Here is a 24,070-nt window from a genome sequence, read left to right as displayed (position 1 = left end):
CAGACCAGCTAGCCTAAGCTGAAAAGACCACTTTACTTGGATGAGAGGTTTGTGTGTGTGGAGACAAAGAGGGTAAGAGACAACACCTGAGTAAGAGCTCAGACTAATTCTGGAGTGAAGAGACACCCTAATTGGGAAAGAGGAAACAGAGAGGTGAAGAGATTTGCCTAAGAGCATTCAACAACAGCCAAAAACAGAACCCAGGTGTCTAGACTCCCAGTCTATTGCCCTATTCACTGGAATATATTGCATCTTTCATCATCCTTTAAAATGTAACAGCTCCCCAAAACACTATAGCAGCACTGTCTCCATTCAGACACTCTGAATGGCACCATATTAAGAACCACCATATTTATTCAAGAGGCTCCACATTTCATTAAATACTAGTGAAAAATTCTGAAACCTAACACTTTACATGTGCAGGGGGCATAATTCAGTTTCAATAATACACCTCCAATCCCACTGTGCCAGGGTGAGCGCAGAATTTCATCTAGTGAATCCTGCACTAAGAATCACTTCCAGACACCAACCTCCTATTTTAAGCAACTGCTTTAAAGAGCTAAATACTAGACACATTGACACCAATAGATGTTTTGCCACCGCTTTCAGTGTGGTCAATTTTTGGACCTAAAACTAATGTTTCCAATACACTTTTGTTCAGCCTTTACCTCCCTTGCTGCCCCTCATGCTTGGGAGGAGCTCCCCATAAACATCTACAAACTACATCGTTATCTCCCTTCAAATCCCTCCTTAAAAATCTCCTTTGCTGTGATACCTACAAAAAATTTCACAATGGTTAGACTGATGGTGTACCGAGACCACTGACCAATATTGTCTCATAGTTTCTTTGTACCCCCCCCATTGATCTGGTCTGTATCCATCTTGTCTTGTACTTAGGCTTTGTCTACACTGGCAAGTGAAAGACAAAATTTTGTCGTTCGGAGGTGTTAAATGTTTTGTCGGCAACAAGCACCAGTGTGAACAGCGCTTTGTCAGCAGGAGCGCTCTCCTGCTGAAAACGCTAACGCTGCTCGTTGGGGGTGGACGTTTTTTGTCGGCAGCAGAGCTCTCTGCGCCTTTTAGTGGCACGGCTGTAGCGGTACAGCCATGTTGCTAAAAGCTTCATAGCGTAGACATAACCTTAGACTGTAAGCTCCCTGGAGCAGGGACTGTCTTTTCATTCTGTGTTTGTACAAAATCTAGAACAATGAGGTCCTTGTCCAGGATCAGGGCTCTGAGGTCCTAGTGCAATACACATAAATAATAATAATAGTCCTAATGGAATTAATAGGAATGAAAGCAATATAGTTCCATAGAATTAAGTTTCTAGAAACACATAGAATAGAGCTGGATGAAACCTTTCAAGTTTGGACATAAAAATTAAAAAAGCCACAGACACGTCTCTTGAGGAAAATTGTCCCCATTTCTCTATCAGCTTTACTATTGAATTTATTAAAGAATGAAATCCTTGCTACAGATTTTTTTGTTCCATCTTACAGAAAATATAGAATACAATAGCAAATTATATTTGCTACTACTTTTCCATGAGTGGTTACTTAACCCAGATTTTAATGTAAACCCAAATCATTTACTACTATCCACTATTTGTGCATATACGGTTATTATTTTCCCCCAAGAGAGTATTTCATCTGTTGGGTAGAGATACTATTTGACTTGTAGCATGTGTTCAAAGTATTTCTGTTAGCACTGTTACTATGGTATAAATGTAGAACAAACTGCAAAACCAGCAGAGATCAGGAATACTGCACAATAACTACTGGTAATGTAAATTCGTACGAGAACTTAACACTGGAACAAGTTAATGAGATGATAAGAAATCAAAATGAAAAGTATTAAGATGAATTCCTGGTCATCTGCACAGTGGGCCATGTTCTTAAGTAAATCAATATATAAATTCAACTGTCTGGATTTGTGCACATACTAAAATGAGGAAAGTTACATGAGCTCCCTTTTGAGTCTTTTATCATGCTGTATGTTGGCTCATAACCACCCTACTGATGCAATGTGTTCCCATGTGTACATCTGCAGTTATTTTTGTAAATGATCATTAAACCTACAACAAAGCCAGATATAGAAAACTCATAATGGGAGAATGTCAGCCTATGAATAGATACAGGGTTTTATTTCTAAGTAAATTTGGGCCATGGAATTTAGAGATGGAAGAGACAGTAAGTATTATATATTTTCTTTCCTGTGAAGACATCAGTACAGTTCTGCATGCTCTTGTCATCTCCACACTCGATTTCTGCATGCACTCTATTCGTATCTATACCTGAAGACCACAAGAACATTCTGCACTGCTAAAAGTTTAACAATCCACTTACTTAGTGCCTATACACTTCTTATGCCTATGCTCCAGGGACTGCACTGGCTTCCAAATCATTTCCTGGTGTAATTCAAGGTCTTGATTTTTCATAGTTTGGTTCCTATGTTGCTCAGAAATCAACTCTCTCCTGAAAAATAATCTTGCCCGTTGTGACATTGATACCAATATGTGAAAAGCAGTAGCACCAAACAAGTCAGTTTAGAGGGCCCAAAAAAATCAGCTTAGCCAGTCAAAGGAACATCAGGGTCAGGCTGCTGTGAAGCAAGATGAACTACTCAGCAAGAAGAGAGGAGCACTTTGCAAGCTAAGACAAGATATAGGTATCAAGATCAAAAAACACTACTACATTTATTTTCCTGGTCTGTGGAAAGGTCTGTAAATCAACAACTTCTTACCATCTACAAGTCAACTCAAACTCTCTCTTTCTCAGGCATATTGTCTTTCGTCAGCATGTTAACACGCATGCACCATGTTCTTTAACTGAGTCATAAATATACCCTTTCTTAAGGTTATTTCTTTCTAAGCTCAATTATCTTGGAATATTCTTTTTTTTAAAAATGGGCCCAAAAATTTCTTACAAAAGAACAAAAACTAGTACAATGATATGCGAGTCTGAGGACAATTCTTTCAGTCTTTCACCATGTACCACAAGCGACTTCCAGCCTACGCATCATAAATCACAACCTGAGAAGAGTTCTCCCACAGCCAAGATTTCAGACACACCTGGATACAGAATTCTGTCTGCTCAAAAAATTCCATCCAAATGGCATACCACGTGACTATCTTTGTAGATATTTTTAGTCAGGAGCTCCTCAAATTTGATTGAGCAAGACACCAGTCCCTATGGCTTTCACATCCCCAAAACGATGGGCCCAAGCACCTATAAAGCATCCTCTGACCTTCAGTTTTCAAAGGGATCCAGTAACTTATTAAAACCTAACATGGCATCTGTCAACATTTATCGTCATCCAACTAGTGCAATTAATTCCATTTCCTGTCAAAAGTTCAGTTGACGATAGAAACCCTAGGCCTACCGAACCTAAGCTCAGCGACAACAGATGGGGATTTAAGGCCGTTGATGCCAAAGTTCAATACAAGAATCCCCTTGTTAGTGGGATGATGAAACCCATTATTTTGCTCCTGTCAGCATCGAATGGGAGGATTAAATTAACAACTAGGTGTTTTCTTCAATATCCAATTGATACCATCACCTGCAAAAAATAAGTAAAATAGGAAACTATTGTTTAAACAAGCAGTGAAAGAGAAACCTGTCACAGGAGACAAACACATTTCTGCTGGTTACAGCAGATCGAGCATCCCATGGTAATATTTAATGTCAAGTCAGGAGCCTAAATGAGCAGGCCAGATTCACACTTGCTGATCCAAACTACACCTCCCTGGCCTGCTGAGCCAACTGGGTAGGGAAGGAGTGCCGCTGCAGAGAGCAGGTGGCATTTCTAATGTTATACTCTTAAGGAGGCTTTGATGAAAGATGATGGTTTTCATTTCCACTGGCAGCATCAGGTAAGCCCCACCACTGGATCCTACTTAGATTTGCTAAATCAGTGCATCTCCTGGGTTCAACCCCCTTCCAGTCAGAAAGTTGCTGAGACTCCCAACCAGCATTCCCCTCCTCACTCCAACACTGCACAAAGTTGTGGGGAGAGAGCGATCACTTTGCATCAACCCAGCCTTCCCATGGCAGATTTTCTAGCAGGGACCCTTCACCTGAGGCACAAATCTAAAAGTAAGAGTAAGAAAAACATAAACATGCTGATGAGATATGAAAAAATCATTATCAACTTACTACTACACGGACAATGACACAGGCAATTTCTCACTAGTAAAGTCACACTAAAATACGCATTAGAGATCTGTTTCCCCATCACAAAAAGGTCTTTTTGTCCCGAGCTTCCACTAGCTTCCTACCAATCTCAGGATTCAATTCCTCTCCTGGGTTTTCTGAACTCTGCACAAATCTAATCTGTCTGATTTCATACTGACTTTCTTTCCCTACAGAACTCTCCAGGGGTAGGTAGGAGAGGGAGTATCCCTCTTTCACTTGTGTTGATCTCCCCCACCTATCATCCATCCATCCATCAACTCTCCCACTTCACTTTAAACCTCACACTAAAATCTTAACTTTCCCTCTCCCACCCCCATTTTTGGGCACTAGATACTATGTATGAAGGATGCAGATGTGCCAACCCAAGCATTCAAAAATCATGAGTCAGGCCCCAAAAATTAGGAGATTTTTAAAAACAATGAATTTGGGATGCTTTTTATTTGCCTTCTGGTGCTGAAACATCTAGCATTCATGTTTTCAATTTGTTTTTAAAGACACTAGGGACAGAAAAGTATTTTTTTAAAGAATTATGAGATTCTCAGGTAATAACTTGACTCCAGGAGCTGAGGCTCTAAGAAAAACACCAAATATCATGAAACTCTTGACTAAAATCATGAGAGCTCGCAACACTGAATGATGTTTATATAAGGATAAGATGGACAATAATGTTGCTGCAGATTAACATCTTAAATATAAGCTGAATGAACAAACTGAAGGATTTCATGAGGAAGATTCTTATCAGCCTTTCAGAGCATGAGGATGCCATGTGAGTTACTGATACCCTCTGAGACCATGTCTACACACAAAATTATATTGACCTAACTTACGTCAGCATACAGCCAACACTGTTATTAAATCGCTTGTGTGCGCACACACTTGGCTCCTTGTAATGGCGGGGCACATCCTCACCAGGAGGACTTGTATTGTCAGTGTGGGGCATCGTGCAATGGCTCCTCAAGCCAGTAACAGTCGATGTTAGCAACGCAGTGTCTACACTGCCACTGCATCAACCTAATTACATCAACTGTGACTCTACGCTGCTCGGGGAGGTGGTGTTACTAAATGGGCATAGAGAGGCACTTGCATCAGTGGGAGCCAAATTTAAGTCAAGACACTTCCCCAGCTAGGTCAACGCAAGGCAGCTTACGTTGATCTAATTGTGTAGCGTAGACAAGGCTAATTTTGTTCGTTACATTACAATTTTATTAGCCAAGTCATGTTATTTCCCCTCAAAACAGTTTGTAAGACTTCATGGGATTTTTGAAGGGGGTTCAGAATTATTTGTAGAATTATGGAAGGTTGCTAAACAGATACATTGCGGGGCCTAATCCACGAATTTCCACAATATTCCAAATCTCTCCTCTGACATCATTGAACTATAAATAGCACAACCTCTCCAGAACTCAGTTTGTAGTATTATCTTCCCCCACTTGTATCATCTGGTAACAGATCAAAGGTCAAAGAACTAAGAGTTTAAGACACATTCCACAGGGTTGCTACAGTGTCCGCTTACATGACCTTAGTTTTTTCCCACCCCTTTAAGGGCGGAAGATCCAGTTCAAAAAAGTCAGATTAGAGAGCAGCCCAAGACCTAAATAGAGTTTAAAAAAAACCACAACAAGCTCTTTGGATTGCAGATGATGTAGGTTTCCAAAAAATGATCACATAATTGAAATGGAAGGATCTGCTTGTGATCTAAATATCCCTTAAAGGGGTCTGTAAGTACAATATTGTTATAGCTCCTTTTGACTACTCATGAGAAACATCTAATCCATGAAGGGTAGTTAGCATGTTAGTATTCACAATTATGAATTCTACTTCGTTCTATTTATAATAATTTTTTTCCTTACAAATGAAAGCTGATAATTACTCTTCCCTCACAAGATGTTTGGGGTTTGGGAATGCTTCCAGTATGACAAACCTCAGCTTGGTCTTGTAATTCAAAAGGGGCATTAGTCAGAAATTGCCATTGAGCAACATCTAAGGTTTTTAGCACATCTGTGATTATTTCACTGCTGCATTCAGACTGAAACACTTGTATAAAGAGGAGGTGCCTTCACTTCCACCCACTATCATGCTGTTGGTTACACAGCGACAAACATAATTACATGCACCTACGTCACATGCTTGATACTGGGAAGCTCTAGGGCAGTGGTTTTCAAATTTATTCCTGGCAACCCAGTTGAAGAAAATTGTTGATGCCCACCACCCAACGGAGCTGGGGATGAGGGGTTTGGGGTGTGGGAGGGACTTAGGGCTGAGAGAGGGGGTGCAGGCTCTGGGGTGGGGCTGGGGATGAGGGGTTTGGGGTGCAGGAAGGGGCTCCAGGTTTGGGAGGGCTCAGGTCTGGGGCAGGGGATTGGGGCACAGGCTTACCTCGTGCAGCTCCCGGTCCGCAGTGCAACAGGGGTGCTAAGGCACCCTTCCTGCCTGTCCTGACACTGTGGACTGCGCTGCACCCCAGAAGCGGCCAACAGCAGGTCCAGCTCCTAGGCGGAGGCACACAAGCAGTTCCGCGCGGCTCTCACCCGCAGGCACCGCCCTCCCCTCCAGCTTCCATTGGCCAGGAACCGGCCAGTGGGAGTGCGGAGACAGTGCTTGGGGCAGGGGCAGTGCGCAGAGCCCCATGGCCCCCCTCCAGCCTAGGAGCCGGATGTGCTGCTAGTGCAGCGCGGTGTCAGAACAGGTAGAGACTAGCTTGCCTTAGCCGGGCAGCAGCGCCGACGGGACTTTTAATGGCCCGGTCGGCGGTTCTGACCAGAGCCGCTGCAACCCAGTGCCCTAAATTCCGCGACCCAGTACTGGGTAGCGACCCGCAGTTTGAAAACCACTGCCCTAGAGCATCACTTTACCTTCATTAACAAGCTGGGATGGATAAGAATCTCCTGAGAAATCGGTTGGAAGCTGATCATTTATATTCATTTCTATTAGGCTTCAGTGATAGACAGTAAGGAATCCACTATTGACACATTTCTTATTGCAGTTACTACTTGCCCCTGTGGAAGTAAGGCAACCTGTTGGTATGCAAATTGATTGGGAGCTACAAAAACCACTTTCAGTGTTACTAGCAAACCAGAAAGCTCAAAAGCCACACTCCCCACTGACCCACAGATAAAATCACATTTTCAGTTGCTTTAATATCAAATCTTTTCATGGCAATCAATCCACCCTCACAGGTTCTTCTCTTACCACTTATAATGGGATGAAAACAACAGTCATCACCAGACAATGATACAAAAATCAGGTCCTGTTTACGTCAGATCCATACTCCAGGCTAAAATGCAAAAAGCCTCAGCTTCTACACATCATAATTTAGAGCCCAATCCTATGCGTCATTACGCACCTAACTATACTCGAGTTAACAGTCCCATTGAAGTGAGTGGGACTCCTCATGAGTAGATGTTACTCACGCGTGTAAAAAAATTTTTTTGCAGGCTCAGGCCTTTCACCTATTGCTATATAAACTATGTTCCTGTTATTGATTTTTGGTGTTAATTAAAGATTAAAAAGCACCCCAAAGAAGGTCTCCAGCTCAATCTCCTTTCCTTCCTCACAAAACTCCCCTCATGCATGCATGTGTGTACGCGCACACACACACACACACACACACACACACACACGAAAAGCAAGGTCAGGATAAAATCTGTCATAACCTATTGATCTTAAATGGAATGTAATGAATATTCAGACAAAATAGTATTTAATTAACAGGACTACGTTATTCCCTAGTAGGGTGACCAGACAGCAAGTGTGAAAAATCGGGACAGGGGGTGGGGGGGTAATAGAAGCCTATATAAGAAAAAGACCCCAAAATCGGGACTGTCCCTATAAAATCAGGACATCTGGTCACCCTATTCCCTAGTAGGGCTAACGGCTTTTTATTACGCAACAGTCAAAGAATGCGGCTTTAAAATAGCAATATTGGAGTGGTGCTGCTAAAGACCTTTCGTCCCTCTCAATGTGTCTGTCTGTCATTCTCGTCTTAACTCTGGGTTTGAGTCAGCTGCTGAGTGGCTAAGATTCCGTGCATATCATCATGCAGGCAGAGCTCACCTCCTTGGGGATAAACGACACCATTTCTAGCTCTCCACTTTTTTATCAGCTCTTAACTTGAGCCATAAATAGAACTAGCCATCCGGAGTAGGCAGCGATGGGAGAAGAGAGATGTACACTTATGGTTCTAAACCAGTAGGAAACAGCAGCTGGCTGCCTCTCTGGGCTAAAGGAGCATAGCATTCAGCAGAGGTGCTTATCACCACTGTCAGAAAGTTTTAATGATAGCTTTATATAAAGAGACTCACAGCCCTACCTTGAAAACTAGCATTCTGGAAATATTCATCTACCCGAGTGGGGAGTGCTGGTTAAGGCATATGGGTAGGGACTATATTAATTTGAGAATACTCATGGTGGAGAATGTGTTTTTTCCATGAGAGACTGCACTGAAACAGAAATTTGCGATTCTCCCTTGATAATTTCACAGTGAAACCAGCAGTGCCCATAAGGTAGCACATTCAAAGTCTAGTGGGATTCTTACTTTCTATACTTGTCCTTACAGCATAACTGATATCACCCTCATGTATGACAAGCTACCATCTGAGCATGCCAGTGCAAACCAAGATGATACAGTAATACTGTTACCCCTTCTGATAGGAGTGCTCAGCCAAATTCAGAGAGTTGAAGGTTGTTTCTGTCAGGAGGAGAAACTGGTGATGGAGTCAAGTGTTTCTTTGTAAATAAACCAGGTTGCAATGTCCAATTTTCTTGAACAAAGGAGAATCGACCAGGAGAGAGCGTTTATGTTCTCAGTTCCAAGTGCCACAGGTGGCGGGTGAAACCCCCCTTCGGGGAGACTAGCCCCCCGGCCTTAATGCCCAAGGTCCTGCCCCTAATACTCACAGAAGCCCCTCCACTCATGTAGTTCAAGTTCCTGTGTGGCTTCACATGTGCCTTTGTTTTGAACAGTGACATGTGCCTATGATTTGGTTGGAGGCCCCCAATTGTTTCAGCTACCTGGTTTCATAAGGGAGTTTAGTGGCTTCTTACATCCATCTTAAATGAAGCTTACACCGAACATCCCCAATTTCAATGGCCCAGAACAATACCATCACCTGTAATACACTGAACACTATGGCATAGCACATATAGTTAACAGAAGTCAAATGGCTAAGGACCAGAATGGAAACCAAGCATACAGCAAAATTACGTGTGATGACTTAGTCCCACAGATTCCTTGTTCCTCAGCCACGGTTTTAACTCTAACACCACTAGTGGGATTGTTCTATGGAGGGAAGTAGAATCCTTCTGTATTCCTACTATGCTAGCACATAAAAGTTCAAACGTTTCTGATGGGCAGGAGAACATTCTGCACATTAGTATGGGTCTCTCATTGCAACAGTAAGGCCTGGAGTCTAAGCCAATATGTTGAGTGGAATAAGACAACTAAGATGCCTGTAGCCGAGTCCTGTCCCCATCAGAAGGAGTCGCTTATGCTAGCTAACTGTGTACTCTATGGGATTAAGGGTGTCAAATTCAAGCCTCTGGAAAGAATTCATGCCAAATTAAAAACCAAACTAAATTAAGAGGAAAACAAGCCTGAAACTTCCTTGAACAGTGCATCCCATTTGTATGGACTATATGGTCATAAACATATGGTATACATCATTAGTTAACAGAAAAAGGTGGCCTCAGTTAAAATATGAAGGGTTGACAATGAACCAGATCTGCATCTCTACAGGAAGGGAGCTAGTGGTTTCAGCCTAGTTCTTGGAGGACTCTAAACCCCAAACAAACACACAGTCTTGTTGACAGTCTAAACCAGGAGACAAAGGATTGAATGGGCAATGGAGAGTGGAGTCCTCCCTCACACTTAGCAGTGGTCCCTCCAGGTCAGAGCTGTGGCCTGTTAGCAGTGCAGCATGATGATTCCCGCCGATGAGCTGCTACTCACACGAATACCCAACTGACTAGTCCTGTGAGGAGCTACTCACAGAGTATAGGATTCACAACCTGTCCCTGAAACACCTTCTGCTCTAGTTTCTCCATTTGTAAAGTCAGGATACTACTTGCCTAAATGGAAGAACATTCTGAGGACCAATCAGCCACTGTTCCACAGTGCTTTGAAAATATAAAGCACTATATAAAGAGCTAAGTATTGTTATTAAAAACCCAGTAACTGTAACACACAATACATGTATGTTACCCTACCAGACCCATTGATAGCCATGGTGGCCATTGAGAGCATGACTCAACTCTGTCCTATATATTCCCACACAAACTATCGGATGGAAGGGACAGTTCATGAGGTAATCTATGGTTAAAAAAAAAAAAAAAAAAAAAAGAAGGAGCAGCAGAAGGCTGTAATTGAGGCAAAGTTGTTAACTGCAAGGAATCATTTTCATCCATCAACAGCTAATACACAGAAAGTTTTAGTTAAACTTAGCAAAGACTTACTCACAACTCTCCACAAATATCCCCCAGCCATCCCATCCCCTTGCTGAATGATAATTTAGAAGGCAACATCTAACTGAAAGGAAGACATCTAACGATGCGGTGACAAAAAGAGTCACCTTTCATCCTAATAATGTATGCAAGAGGCGGAGAAGAAGAATAAATAATGTTCTCTTTGCATTCTCCTTCTGAAAACTGTGTTTGGCTGTGGTGTTCCCAAACAGGCCCTGGAGATACTAATTTATTCCTATATATAAGAGAGAGGGAGAGGGAGAGGGAAAGAGCATGGATATCTACGGATACAGATTATCTGGGGCCTGATTTTCAGAACTGGCTTCAGATTTTACACACATTTATCAACATCCAAAAAATTTCAGTTGCTTTGTGTGTGCACGCAACAGATAGATGTCTCAATTCTGCAAGATGCACCTGTATTTAAGTATCTGATTGCTCCTTGCAATGTGTTATTACATTAGAAAATACACCTGCAATTAATCTGCACCTTCAAAATGGCCCCTACAAATATCTGCAAGTGCAAAAATGCAGGCTGAAAAACAGAGGCTGAAGCCACTACTACAGTACATACTGGGTATATACAGAATATCTGAATACATAGCTTAGATTCTTAAAGTAAAAACTGAAATTATCTCTTCAGTATAGACTTTATCTGCATACTCCCCAGAAGAATATACACTGGCTTAATAATTTTCATCATATCAACCCCCATGGTTGGCTCTAATAGCTATAATAGTTTGCTACTTTCTCACAGCTAACAGAATTCTCTTTTGGGAGGTGGGGTAGAGTTGGGGTATTGGTGTGTTAAGTGTCACAGACTTTATCTCCACAGATGACTGGAGTGCCTGTACATATGCACTCAATTCATTGCAGAAACATCAAGCCCAGTGAAAACAAAGGGAGCCTTTCCACTGATTTCAGTAGGCTTTGGTTTAGGGTGATTTATAGCCATTTGAGTGTCACCACACAGCACACTTGTGAATTCAGAGATGCTCCAGTCCCTCAATGTGGGGTTGCAGCAGTTCATTATAGGGGTCAGCCTGTCTGGATTTTTCCTTGATGTACTACGGTTTGTTGGTCACTAAGCAGGAATCTGTAACATGTGAGGAGCAGGGATTTCAACTACTCCCTTAACTACAAGCTGAATTAGCAACATGCTAAACAAATCAACCACTGAGCTTGTAGCTCTTAAAATACTAAGACACAGTACTCAGTCAAAGCAAAAAAAGTGTCTCCCTGGCAAAAGCCATGTAGGATGTAAAAGACTGAGAAGACCTGCAGGTATTTTAGATACTTTCCTGACAAAATTCTCTGAAGTCCTTGCGCATGATTCATCCCTACGTTACTCCGGTTTTATGCCAATTCAGCCACACTGGCCCAATTAGAGTTACACCTGTGTAAAACTAGAGTGACATAGTGAAGAATAGGCCCCTTATGTTTCCTGTGAGCTTAGAATGTGGTATGGGAATAAATGTCAGGCTGCTGTCTTTACTGCCTGCCTAGAACAGTCTTCCTTGTATGTATCACACTAACAATACCAAAAAGGTTCAGCAAGACACACAAACCAAAGAGGGTCAAATCCAACATCTTCAGGGCATGACCAAATGCTTGGACAGTAGCACTAGCCACTCTCGGTCAGACACAGATCTATATGAGGTTTTGGATGCCAGAAGGGAACCGGAGTTGGAATTCCAATGTTTTCCCTATATTGATTAATTGTATAAAAAACATTGGATGGCTTTGGCCCCAAAGTGACAGTTTAAAATAAAATTTGTTATGAATAAGCTTATATATGTATATATAATGTGACAGGGTCAGGCCAGATGGCTATAGGAGAGCGATGTTTTGTTTGGACAAGAGCAGATTAAGGAGGGGACATGATAGCTGTCTTCAAATACTTGAAAAGCTGCCATAAAAAAAAAATGGAGAAAATTGTTCTCTTGCCAAATTGGACAGGACAAGAGGCAATGGGTTAAAAATACAGATTAGATTGAATCTCAGCAAAAACTTCCTAACTGTAAGAAAAGTAGGACAATGGACAAACTGCCTAGGGAAGTCATGGAATCTCCTTCATTGGAGGTTTTCAAAAGGAGGCTACATACACTATATACCCCGATATAACATGAATTCAGATATAACGCGGTAAAGCAGTGCTCTGTGGGGGCGGGGCTGCGCACTCCGGTGGATCAAAGCAAGTTCGATATAACGCACTAAGATTTTTTGGCTCCCAAGGACAGCGTTATATCAGGGTAGAGTGATACAGCAGGGCCAGGGAGCAGTGGGAGAGTGGTCCTATTGAAAATCCCAGGGGAAGTGGGCAGTGTAAGCCCGGCTAAAGGACCCTCCCCCAGCCTTTGGGGAGGATCCACTGAGCCCAGGAACTCAACTGATTACAGGGGACAACAAAAAAGAAAAACAAGGGCAGGTGTGAAGGTCAAAGGGTCAAAAAGAGAGAACGTAAAGGGGACACCGAGCAGAGAACCCCGGAGGCAGGTATATTAGCCCCAGGATAAGCAGATCCCTTTTCTCCTGGTAATTGAACAGGGGTTACTCCAGGTTAATCAGGACACCTGGGGCCAAATCAGGACACGTGGGGCCAATCAAGGGCCTGCCAGAACCTGTTAAAAGCCCCCCCTCCGGTCAGATAGGCACACACAATAGGAACCATGGGGAGCAGGTGTGCTACTGGAGAGCCTGACAGTGCAGACACTGACAAATGCTGGAGATAGACCTCACAGGTACAGAGGTGAAGAGTAGGGGAAACCCTTCCCAACAGGGCGTACAGCCCCCTTCCAGGCCCCAGAGGTTTGGGGAGAAGAGACCTCGCCAGAGGGGAGAGACTGAACTGGGTGCCTGGCCTGCCACCACTACACCGGAGGAGTTACCAGAGACTAAGGGTACGTCTATACTTATCCGCTGGTTCGGTGGCTAGCAATCGATCTTCTGGGATCGATTTATCGCGTCTTGTCTAGATGCGATAAATCGATCCCGGAAGTGCTCGCAGTCGACGCCAGTAATCCTGCTCTGCGAGAGGAGTAGGCGGAGTCGACGGGGGAGCCTGCCTGCCACGTGTGGACCCGCGGTAAGTACCTTTAAGTTCGAACTAAGATACTTCGACTTCAGCTACATTATTCACGTAGCTGAAGTTGCGTATCTTAGTTCGAACTGGCGGCTTAGTGTGGACCAGCCCTAAGCGGCTCCGCTCCCCCTCCCCTGTCAGGGAGGCAGGGAGGAACCCTGCCCAGACAATGTGGGGGCAGTAAACCCAGGGGCGTGGGGAAATTCCAAGAGAGAGAGGAATCCCCCAGCTCACCATTAAGAGGAAGCGTGGAACCCACCGAGATGGAGAAGGAGCTCTGCCACAATAATCATTATTTCAGTATTAAAAGGACAAAACAACAAGCAGTAATGAGTGTATCTGATAGGCTGAATTATGGGATCATATATCAGAAAGTCTTTCCAGCTTGTTTTTAAGTATTTCAGGGCTACTGGTTTTCAGTGCAATTTTAGTTCCCACATCAATTTTAAGATTCAGTATTATACTTTATTCAACTTTCAGAGATTTTTTTTCTAAAGAAAAAATATTTATGTTTACAGTATGTGTGTGTTTCAGCAGACACCAAAGAGTGTCTTTGTATTAAGGAGCTACGCTAGTCTAATATTTAGCTGTCTAAGACAGCTTTACTGTTCTAAAATGGGGTACCCCAATATTCTTGGGGGACAAGACAAATAAAGAAAAAAAAGGGTGGACACCTTCAAACTTATGTACAGAGTAGTAGGTATAGTCAGAATTACAAGATAAAAGTAAGAGAGGGTCCTGTGTCTTGCATCTGAAGAAGTGAGGTTCTTCCCCACGAAAGCTTATGCTCCCAATACTTCTGTTAGTCTTAAAGGTGCCACAGGACCCTCTGTTACTTTTTACAGATTCAGACTAACACGGCTACCCCTAAGATAAAAGAGGGCTTCCAAATTGGGTAAAATGAGTTCCCTTCAAGAAAGCTCCAGCAGAAAGCATCCCTCTACTGATGCTCAATTGGCAAGGGAGCCATCAGACCCTAGAAGATCATTACAAATGTGAGTATAACTCTATTTGTAATTTGTGCATAGGTCTTTAGAGGATTTCTATGTTCCTGGGTAATCATCACTTTAATTGTAACTTTAATAAAAGGTGTAAAACAGACTAGACCTTGTACTTGTGAAGGTACGTGTTGTCACTATCCTTGGTCTTATGTTTTCCTAGAGACTAACTCTGAAGCAAGTAGCAGAGGTGACTTTCACTCTGTTGAGCTTGAAACTGTAGCCACTAGAGCTGAACACGTAGTGGTGTAATACAACATTACTACATCAAATAAAAGGCTACATTTCCACAAATCTGGTCACGATCCACAGCAGAGGAGATGGAGGGAGGGTAGTGGAATACAGATAGGGACCACACATCTTGAAGATGGTATTGCTGTCTGCAGTACTGCTGTCCCCACAGCTGTATCTGCAGAAGAAGTCAGGACCCATGCGTAATATCTTGTAAAAGTGTGTACGGAGTCTTAGACTGCTGGGTCCTGGATCTTTCTTTAGCTGCTTGTCCCTCAAAGGAGTCGGGTTCTGGATGAATGAATAAAAACTCCATCCCTTTAGCTGACAGAAGAGGCAAGCATTTCTCAAAGATCTGGAAGGCTCCAAAATGGCTTAGTTGTTTTGAAGGACCACCCTAGAAAGGCCAGAGAGCTGGAGGATGTCCAATAGATCATGTGTGTCTCCTGGATCTTAGAGAGGTATCTGGAGCTTGGTTGCTATCCTTTGTAACAGTTCCTGATACTGCCCGTGGTCATCAGGTGTGGAGGATGACAAACCCATTAGAACCGGCAGGACTGGTGGATCCAAGCTCAACTTCTTCTTCTGCAAACTTTGATGGAGCCACAGTTAATATCAACTGGGAGAGGGAGGGCGGGTGTGATTCTTGCACAGATCCCAGGACATCTTCTATATGGATCCTACACAGTCCAGAAGGCAGGATCAGCCGGGAAGGGGAGGGGGGTGGAAATAATTTGGAGCATCAGATTCACTTGATGAAATAATCATCTCCTGCCCTACCGGCGGTGCCTGTGGTACTGGTAGGAGGATGTTCCAAGTTGTAGGAGAAGATCCTCTTCTTCTTGTGGTGGTTTCTTTGGGTGTGGGGGTGTCTCTAAGAGGAGCTGGGACCGACAGAGGAGGAGATTGGGGGAAGAACAAAGCGAAAATATTCTTTGAGGTAAAAGTTTTAGTCTTTCCTGGCATTTGGGGAGCCCCTGAGGAGGAGGGCCAGGAAATCCAGGGTGTCCGATGGTCTAGTATTTGGAGGATCCCACATGGACTACATCAGAACTAATGAAGCATGCAGCTCGCAGAGAGGGCTGATAAATACAGTTTTTTTTGGCTTGTGGGACAGAGTTGAAATCTTTATTAGAGCTTTCTTCCTTCTCTCCTTGCCTTCTTAAACAGCAGGATTATGAGGACCTAACTCCTTAGGACCCACACACGAAAACTCACTCGACTTGGACCAAGATGGGGAGGGATGTTTTTTTACCTGGAGGCAGATCTGGATGGGGAATCTGTCCTTATGCCTATACTCATGATCCCTAATCTCATGCGATTTTTTTTAGGCTTCAGAGTTTTAGCCTGTGCTCCAGAGCTCGTGTTTACAGGGGCACTGTTTGCAATCTGAATCCACTATACGGGGGGGAGGGGGTGTCTCCCCAGCCTGGATATGAATGGGGTCTCATAGCCTGCTCCATGAGGGGCAGCCACAGACAGAGCTCTTGTTCCTCATGAGTTCGGGAAGGGAAGGAGCAGCAAACGTGAGTCTCACTGAGGCAATAAAGGCAGCAGTAGTGTTCATCATGGAGAAAGAACGGGACAAGAGACAGTTCTTGAATCCCAGGACTCTTAGCACAGTCCCTCTCTGCAGAGAATAGCTTCCCAGGGTGGAGAGAACTAATCTAACATAAAAACACTGCTAATACCACGTCTAAACTACTAAAAATACTAACACAAGTTACAAATTATTAGGGCTGTCCATTAATTGCAGTTAACTCACACAATTGACTCAAAAAATCAATTGCAGTTAAAAAAAATTAATCGCCATTAATTGCACTTTTAAACAATAGAATACCAGTTGAAATGTATTAAATATTTTTGAATGTTTTTCTACATTTTCAAATATATTGATTTCAATTACAACACAGAAAGAAAGTGTACAGTGCTCACTTTATATTTTTTTATTACAAATATTTGCACTGTAAAAATGATAAACAAAAGAATGGTATGAGGTGAATTGAAAAATACAATTCTGTAGTGCAATCTTTTAATCATGAAAGTGTAACTTACAAATGTAGATTTTTTTTGTTACATAACTGCACTCAAAAAAACCAAAACAATGTAAAACTTTAGAGCCTACAAGTCCACTCAGTCCTACTTCTTGTTCAGCCAATCGTGAAGACAAACAAGTCTGTTTACATTTACAGGACATAATGCTGCCCGCTTCTTATTTACGATGTCACCTGAAAGTGAGAACAGGCATTTCCATGGCACTTTTGTAGCCAGTGTTGTAAGGTATTTATGTGCCAAATATGCTAAACATTTGTATGCCCCTTCCTGTTTCGGCCACCATTCCAGAGGACATGCTTCCATGCTGATGATGCTCATTAAAAAAAAATGCGTTAATTAAATTTGTGACTGAACTCCTTGGGGGAGAATTATATGTCTCCTGTTCTGTTTTTTACCCGCATTCTGCCATATATTTCATGTTATAGCAGTCTCAGATGACCCAGCACATGTTTTTTCATTTTAAGAACACTTTCACTGCAGATTTGACAAAACGCAAATGTGAGATTTCTAAAGATAGCTAAAGCACTTGACCCAAGGTTTAAGAATCTGAAGTACCTTCCAAAATCTGAGAGGTACGAGGTGTGGAGCTTGCTTTCAGAAGCCTTAAAAGAGCAACACTCCGATGCGGAAACTACAGAACTGAACCACCAAAAAATAAAATCAACCTTCTGCTAATGGCATCTGACTCAGATGATGAAAATGAACATGCGTTGGTCCGCACTGCTTTGAATCATTATCGAGCAGAACCTGTCATCGGCATGGACACGTGTCCTCTGGAATGGTGGTTGAAGCATGAAGGGACATATGAATCTTTAGCGCATCTGGCATGTAAATAGCTTGTGACGCTGGCTACAACAGTGCCATGCAAACACCTATTTTCACATTCAGGTGACATTGTAAACAAGAACCAGGCAGCATTATCTCCTGCAAATGTAAACAAATTTGTTTGTCTGAGCGATTGGCTGAACAAGAAGTAGGACTGAGTGGACCCTCAGGCTATAAAGTTTTACATTGTTTTGGTTTTGAGTGCAGTTTTTTTCCCCCTTTACATAATTCTACATTTGTACATTCAACTTTCACGATAAAGAGATTGCACAACATTATTTGTATTAGGTGAATTGAAAAATATTTCTTTTGTTTTTTACTGTGCAAATATTTGTAATAAAAATAACAATATAAAATGAGCACTGTACACTTTGTGTTCTGTGTGGTAATTGAAATTAATATATTTGAAAATGTAGAAAACATCCATAAATATTTAAATAAATTGTATGATATTATTCTTTAACAGTGCAATTAATTGCGTGATTAATCACAATTAGTTTTTTTAATTGCTTGACAGCCCTACAAATTATATTTACAGGTATTCAAGTAGAGGAAGATTGAAGCAACGCTGGATTCCAACTCAGATCATGTAGCGGTAAGAAGGAACTGGACAGGTATCAGTCCACACTGCCCTTTATACCTTTGGTTCAGAGCACGAAAAGATGAACTGTGCATGGCAGACCAACAGACATAGCTTACTAAAAAAGTTTCCCAATTCAGGTGTCTGATGCACATGCGTACCCATGTGTGGAATACACACAGGGACCATCACTTGAAAAACCACCATGATTTACAACACTATCAAATGCACACAAGAGTCTTGCATAAAATCCATGTTTTGTGCAATGTCAAAAGAGGCAATATAATCCCTCATGTTTATTTTCCCCCTTGCTGTTTATAATAATGAGCGCTTAGAAGATGGCCACTTCTGTTTCCTGACAGTTTTCCCTTCCATTGTGTGGAACATTATAAACATGCCCAATCCCACACGATCATCCTAAAATCCAGTCACATGTTTAAAATGATTTAGAAGTAGTTGCAGGGGCCCCTAACAGCTGTTAATGTTCTCCTGTTCCCCCCACAAACAGGGGAAATTGACTAAGATCCCAGGTTCTGATCATGGTCTTAACTGACCATACAGGAGAAACGGGACTACCTACAAAAGTTTCAACTTTCAGTTACGGTAATCCTATTACTTGTAATGATAACTAATATAAATATGCAGAGTGACATGTTTTTCTGAGTTGATGGCACTCCTAGAATGGCAATTACTGGATCCAGTAGTAATAAGAACAGAGTAACTGGTTGTTAATGTCATCGGTTTCTTAAAAAGGCCTGAATATATAAATGTTTGCTTAGAGAATTTGGTCTTTCTGGTGCCATTCAGCTGGATGCTCTTACACTTACGACTCAGCCAGCTCTCCATTCATCCTTCACCTTCCCCACCCACAAGTTCTGGGACTGTGTATTTTGAGAAATACAAATGTCTTCTGATTGACTCCATCTCTGCCCACAGCTGTTGCCATTGACAATATCCAAAGTTAACCCCTCACAATCAACTCAAACTGGTTTGAACCATTCACATGTATTAATTCATTTACGCCAAATGATTGTGAATTCGCTACCTTTGCAGGTGAAGCATTTGATGTGAAAGTGCTTGGACTGGACACGGAGCACTTCGCCTTTACACGGCTCCTCACATTTATGGCAGTGGATGACAGGCTTCTCAGTGGAGTGGTGAGGTTCTTGGGAATGGGCCACTGTAAAAATAAAATGTATCACTGTAAGAAAAGGAATACAAGGTTTTCTACCCTTCATAGATCTGTGCTTTCAGCAACCAGTGAGTGGTATATAATCTCTCCATAGATTACATTGTACGCCCAACAAATTAACATGGTAACAGAGATTCTGTGCACCTGTACCCTTTCCATAAAATGGTGTTTTAAGTCATGCACAACATCTGCCTTATTGCACTGAGACAAGCAGGGAAAGAGAAAGAGAAAAAAAAATCCCTTAGTGATTTTGGTCACTCTCCCGGTCACTGATTCCACAAGTACTGCCTACAGTTCCAGAGCACATACCAAGTGTGCATGAAGGCACAAAACAAGCAAGCAGGGCAGAAAAAAACTGGACAAGCATAACCTGAACAGGAAGCCCAACCCAAGCATAATGAACAGAAACAGAAAGCAAATTTGCTAAGTCAAATCAACACAGCTACTTGGATTTATGTACTACTTACTGCATTAGAATCCCATCTGATACGAAGAGTTAGAGTCCTAGGGAGGGATGTGATGCACAGAAAAATTGGAGTATACAGTAGCAGGCAGACAAGAGTGCAAGCACAGAAACATGTGTCTGGAGTTAGAAGAATAAAATGAAGCTATATGGCTTGTTCTTACTCCTGCGGACTTCAACAGAATGTAACTCTTGTGTGTAGAGGAACAAGCCAAACATAGGAAAGGCTATAGAGGATAGAAGAGGGCAAAGTCATCCTCAATTTAAGCTTGCAAAGTAGCCAGAAGAGAACTTGAAGGAGCACCAACAAGCAATACCAACACCTTTCAGCACATTTCCCAAGCAGACTCACAGAATGGCTGGGAAAGAACAGTGATAAGGGGGAAGAGCATTCTGTGTATTGATCACACAGACATTCCACTTTGCCCTAAATTCTTAACTCCCGTAACTACCACAATGAGTAGCTTCTAAACAGGAGCAGAAGGAAAAATCTCGTCAGTATTATATCCACACTTTACTGTGCTAGTAAAACCATGACTGCTCCATGTTTTACTTCTCACCAGACACTCAAGAGCTGTATGGAATCAGGCTAAGGACCCAATAAACTAGGGTTACCATACGTCCGGATTTTCCCGGAAATGTCCGGCTTTTGGGGGCTCAAATCCCCGTCCGGGGGGAAATCCCCCAAAGCCGGACATGTCCGGGAAAATCGGGAGGCTCGGCCGGGGCCTCTTTGTCCGGGGTCGGGGGCATGGTGCTGGGCCGGGAGCGCGGTGCCGGGCCGGGCCCGCGGGGCCGGGAGCCGGTCCGTGGGGCCGGGTCGGGGAGCCGGGCCGGGGGTGCGCCGGGCCCGGGGTCGGGGCCGGCAGCCGGGGCCGGGGTCGGGGCCGGCAGCCGGGGCCGGGGTCGGCGCGCCGGGCCCAGGGTCGGCGCGCCGGGCCCGGGGTCGGGGCCGGCAGCCGGGCCCGGGGTCGGTGCGCCGGGCCCGGGGTCGGGGCCGGCAGCCGGGGCCGAGGTCGGTGCGCCGGGCCCGGGGTCGGGGCCGGCAGCCGGGGCCGGGGTCGGGGCCGGCAGCCGGGGCCGGGGTCGGTGCGCCGGGCCCGGGGTCGGGGCCGGCAGCCGGGGCCGGGGTCGGGGCGCCGGGCCAGCGGGGCCGGGAGCCGGGGTCGGGGTCGGTGCGCCGGGGCCGGGGCTGGGAGCCGGGGGGTCCGCCGGGCCCGCGGGGGGTGGTCGGTCGGGCCGGCACCCCAGGGCCCGAGCCAACCCAGGCTGGAACCGCCGGGGGGCCAGCCTGGGCCGCGCCTCCTCCCCCCGCCCCCCTTACCTGCTTCAGGCTTCCCGCGAATTAAATGTTCGCGGGAAGCAGGGGAGGGGGCGGAGACTTTGAGAGGGGGCGGAGTTGGGGCGGGGGCATGGGCGGGGCTGGGGGCGGGGCCAGGGCCCCGGGGAGTGTCCTCCATTTGGAGGCACAAAATATGGTAACCCTAAATAAACCCCTCAAGGACTGTAATGGAAAAGCATGGGGTAAATCAATACAGAATTTGGCTCAGTTTGTGTTATCTGAGGTAGTTAGTGGTGCCCTAAACAATCCCCCTGTGATTTTTCTTCTTTTACTAGCAGAAAATTGTGCTCATTATACTACTATATTCTCAAAATAGTGACATTGCTCACCAATGTATTTTTAGGATAACACATGCATGCATCCGATGAAGTGGGGTTTAGCCCATGAAAGCTTATGCTCAAATAAATTTGTTTTTCTCTAAGGTGCCACAAGGACTCCTCATTCTTTTTGCTGATACAGACTAACACGGCTACCACTCTGAAACCTGACATACATGCTCTATGTTTCTACCTTCCTTGAATCTCCGTATTGCCTTCTGCTGCCATTTGGATGGAGTCTATCTGGGTATGTATTCATGGCATATTCAGCACCATAGACTTCCAAGTACTATCCCCCCTTCCCCCTTGCTCTCAGACCCTTTCCCACATGCTCTCAACTCCTCCTACTCCCTCGCTCCACCTTGCTGGATGGACATCCTTCCTGGTCACGCTCCGACATCCTCTCTCACTCTTAACTTTGCACCTTCCTTTGCACCACTGTTTACAGTCACCACAGCCTCCCATCTAGTATTGCCATGCAAGTTCCACCTCTTCCTTCAATAAACTTCTGGAAATTTATCTACCACTGTATCAAGTACTTTTGCTATAAAGCCACCTCTGTTTTATTCTTTTTTGTACATGCTCATACCTTTAGAGCATAAATTGGTTGGGGAAGAAAGTTTGCTATTTTGTACAGTTTATCTATTATGCATATTAGGTGGGCAATACATAGTAAACAGAAAGAAAAACAGTATTATACGTGATTTCCTTTAAGTTTTTCAGGCAACAATGTTTATCTTCAAATTCAGCTAAACTTATAACTCAGCAGCTGTCATTTGGTTAGCGCAGTTTTTCTATTTAAAACATTTAGAGAAAGCTTAGCTGCCTAGATTCCTTGACTGGAATATGAAGCTTTACCTCTTCCTCTGTGGTAGATATCATCTCATCTAGATCCCTAGAACTGTGATTCAATTCACATGAGTAAGCAGAACACAGAGGGGAATGCCAACTAATATTTTAATTAGCAGTTACTTCTAAATAAGAACCCATAAGTACATTGCCTTGAGTGAACCTCTCCTAATCTGTAATGCAATACTATTTTTGGAGTGGAAGAGCAGAGGTTATTATTCTTACAAGCAAGACTATTAAATAGTCTATTAACTTAGTTACAAGTTTTAGTAGTACAAAAGAAGAAGAAAAATCCAAACCTATTAGAAACTCCTGCCTTGTATTATTTTAAAATACAATGAGCAAAACTTGCCTCTGATTTGTATGGTGGGGAATGGGCCAGACCCTGGGCCCATTGAAGATAATAGCAAAGCTCCCATTAGTAACCCCCCGCCCCACAATATCCTGCTTTATCTACTTTGTGAACACAGAGCTCCTTAATAAATTCTGTCCATACCAGAATCTTGATCCCCCTTGTGCATTGGAGAAGAGTTGACCCATATTTGGAATGAAATAAAAGGCAAATCGGGCCAAAACTGGGAATCAGTATTATATTGCCAGTAACGAGTTAACTTTCTCATTACGTTTTGCCTTTCAGGGCCATTTAAGTTAACACAATGCTCTCAGCTCCCATATCCAATCTGAGCTCTCTGATGGAGGTAATTACAGTGCCCATCATACTGGCATCAGCTCTGGCTTTGGTATCGAGGTTCAGCAACCAACTGCTGCTCCTTCCCAAGGAGTCACTTGCAAGCTTTTCCTTTTGGATATCTACATTACACAGCAAAGGGTTCAGTGCCAGAGAGGACTCTTTTCACATTCACCAGCGAGCACGCAAAAGGGAATTAAACGGGGTGGGGAAAGAGTGGCGCACCATGCAGGAGAATAGTCATGAAACCACCCCTGACTGCAGACCCCTTTAAAAACAGGTTTATGACTAAAGTTCAGCTACAGTCAGAAAAATGATTATGTACAAGTTTATTGGACATTTGTAAGCTGGAGAATGATTTTGTGGTGAGGCCCCTGGGCAAGGTTTAGTAGAGATCTCAGCCTGGCACTGGAAGCCCCACCTGCATCAGCAAGGACACCTCTACTCCAGAAAGGATTTACCCTCTGGATTTTTGCCCTGTCAGGGATGGGGCCAGAGAGTTGCTCTAAAAACGTGGTCAAGGCTGTGCTAATCTAGTCACCAAGAGAGGAAGGATGACCCAGCGGTTAGGACACCAGCTTAAGACTTGAGATCGGAGTTAAATTTCGTGCATGGCCTTGGGAAAGTCACTAGCCTTTCTGTGCCTCAGTCCTCCTGCTGTAAAATGGGGAGAATAGCACTGCCCCTCACAGGGGTATTGTGAGGCAAAAATGCATTAAAGATTGTGAGACACTCAGACACTAGGGTGATGGGGGCCATTTAAGTAACTAAGTTAGTAAACATGGTCGTACCCCTT

General features: G+C 43.7%; 1 protein-coding gene across 20 annotated transcripts in view; it reads right to left on the bottom strand.

The window, feature by feature from the left end:
- ABLIM1 (actin binding LIM protein 1) overlaps window positions 1-24,070 on the bottom strand; it is a 314,331-nt gene that overhangs the window by 159,964 nt on the left and 130,297 nt on the right. For all 20 annotated transcript variants that reach the window (XM_065552432.1, XM_065552417.1, XM_065552421.1 and 17 more), the window contains one exon: window positions 19,469-19,603. Coding sequence is in view for 19 of the 20 variants with exons in the window: in XM_065552417.1 (XP_065408489.1) it covers window positions 19,469-19,603 (135 nt within the window). In the remaining variant the exon portion in view is untranslated. The remainder of the gene's footprint in view (window positions 1-19,468; window positions 19,604-24,070) is intronic.

The sequence above is a fragment of the Chrysemys picta genome, chromosome 7 (genome assembly GCF_011386835.1).
Source record: "Chrysemys picta bellii isolate R12L10 chromosome 7, ASM1138683v2, whole genome shotgun sequence".
Lineage (NCBI taxonomy): Eukaryota > Metazoa > Chordata > Testudines > Emydidae > Chrysemys > Chrysemys picta.
This window is presented reverse-complemented; position numbering and strand designations above follow the sequence as displayed.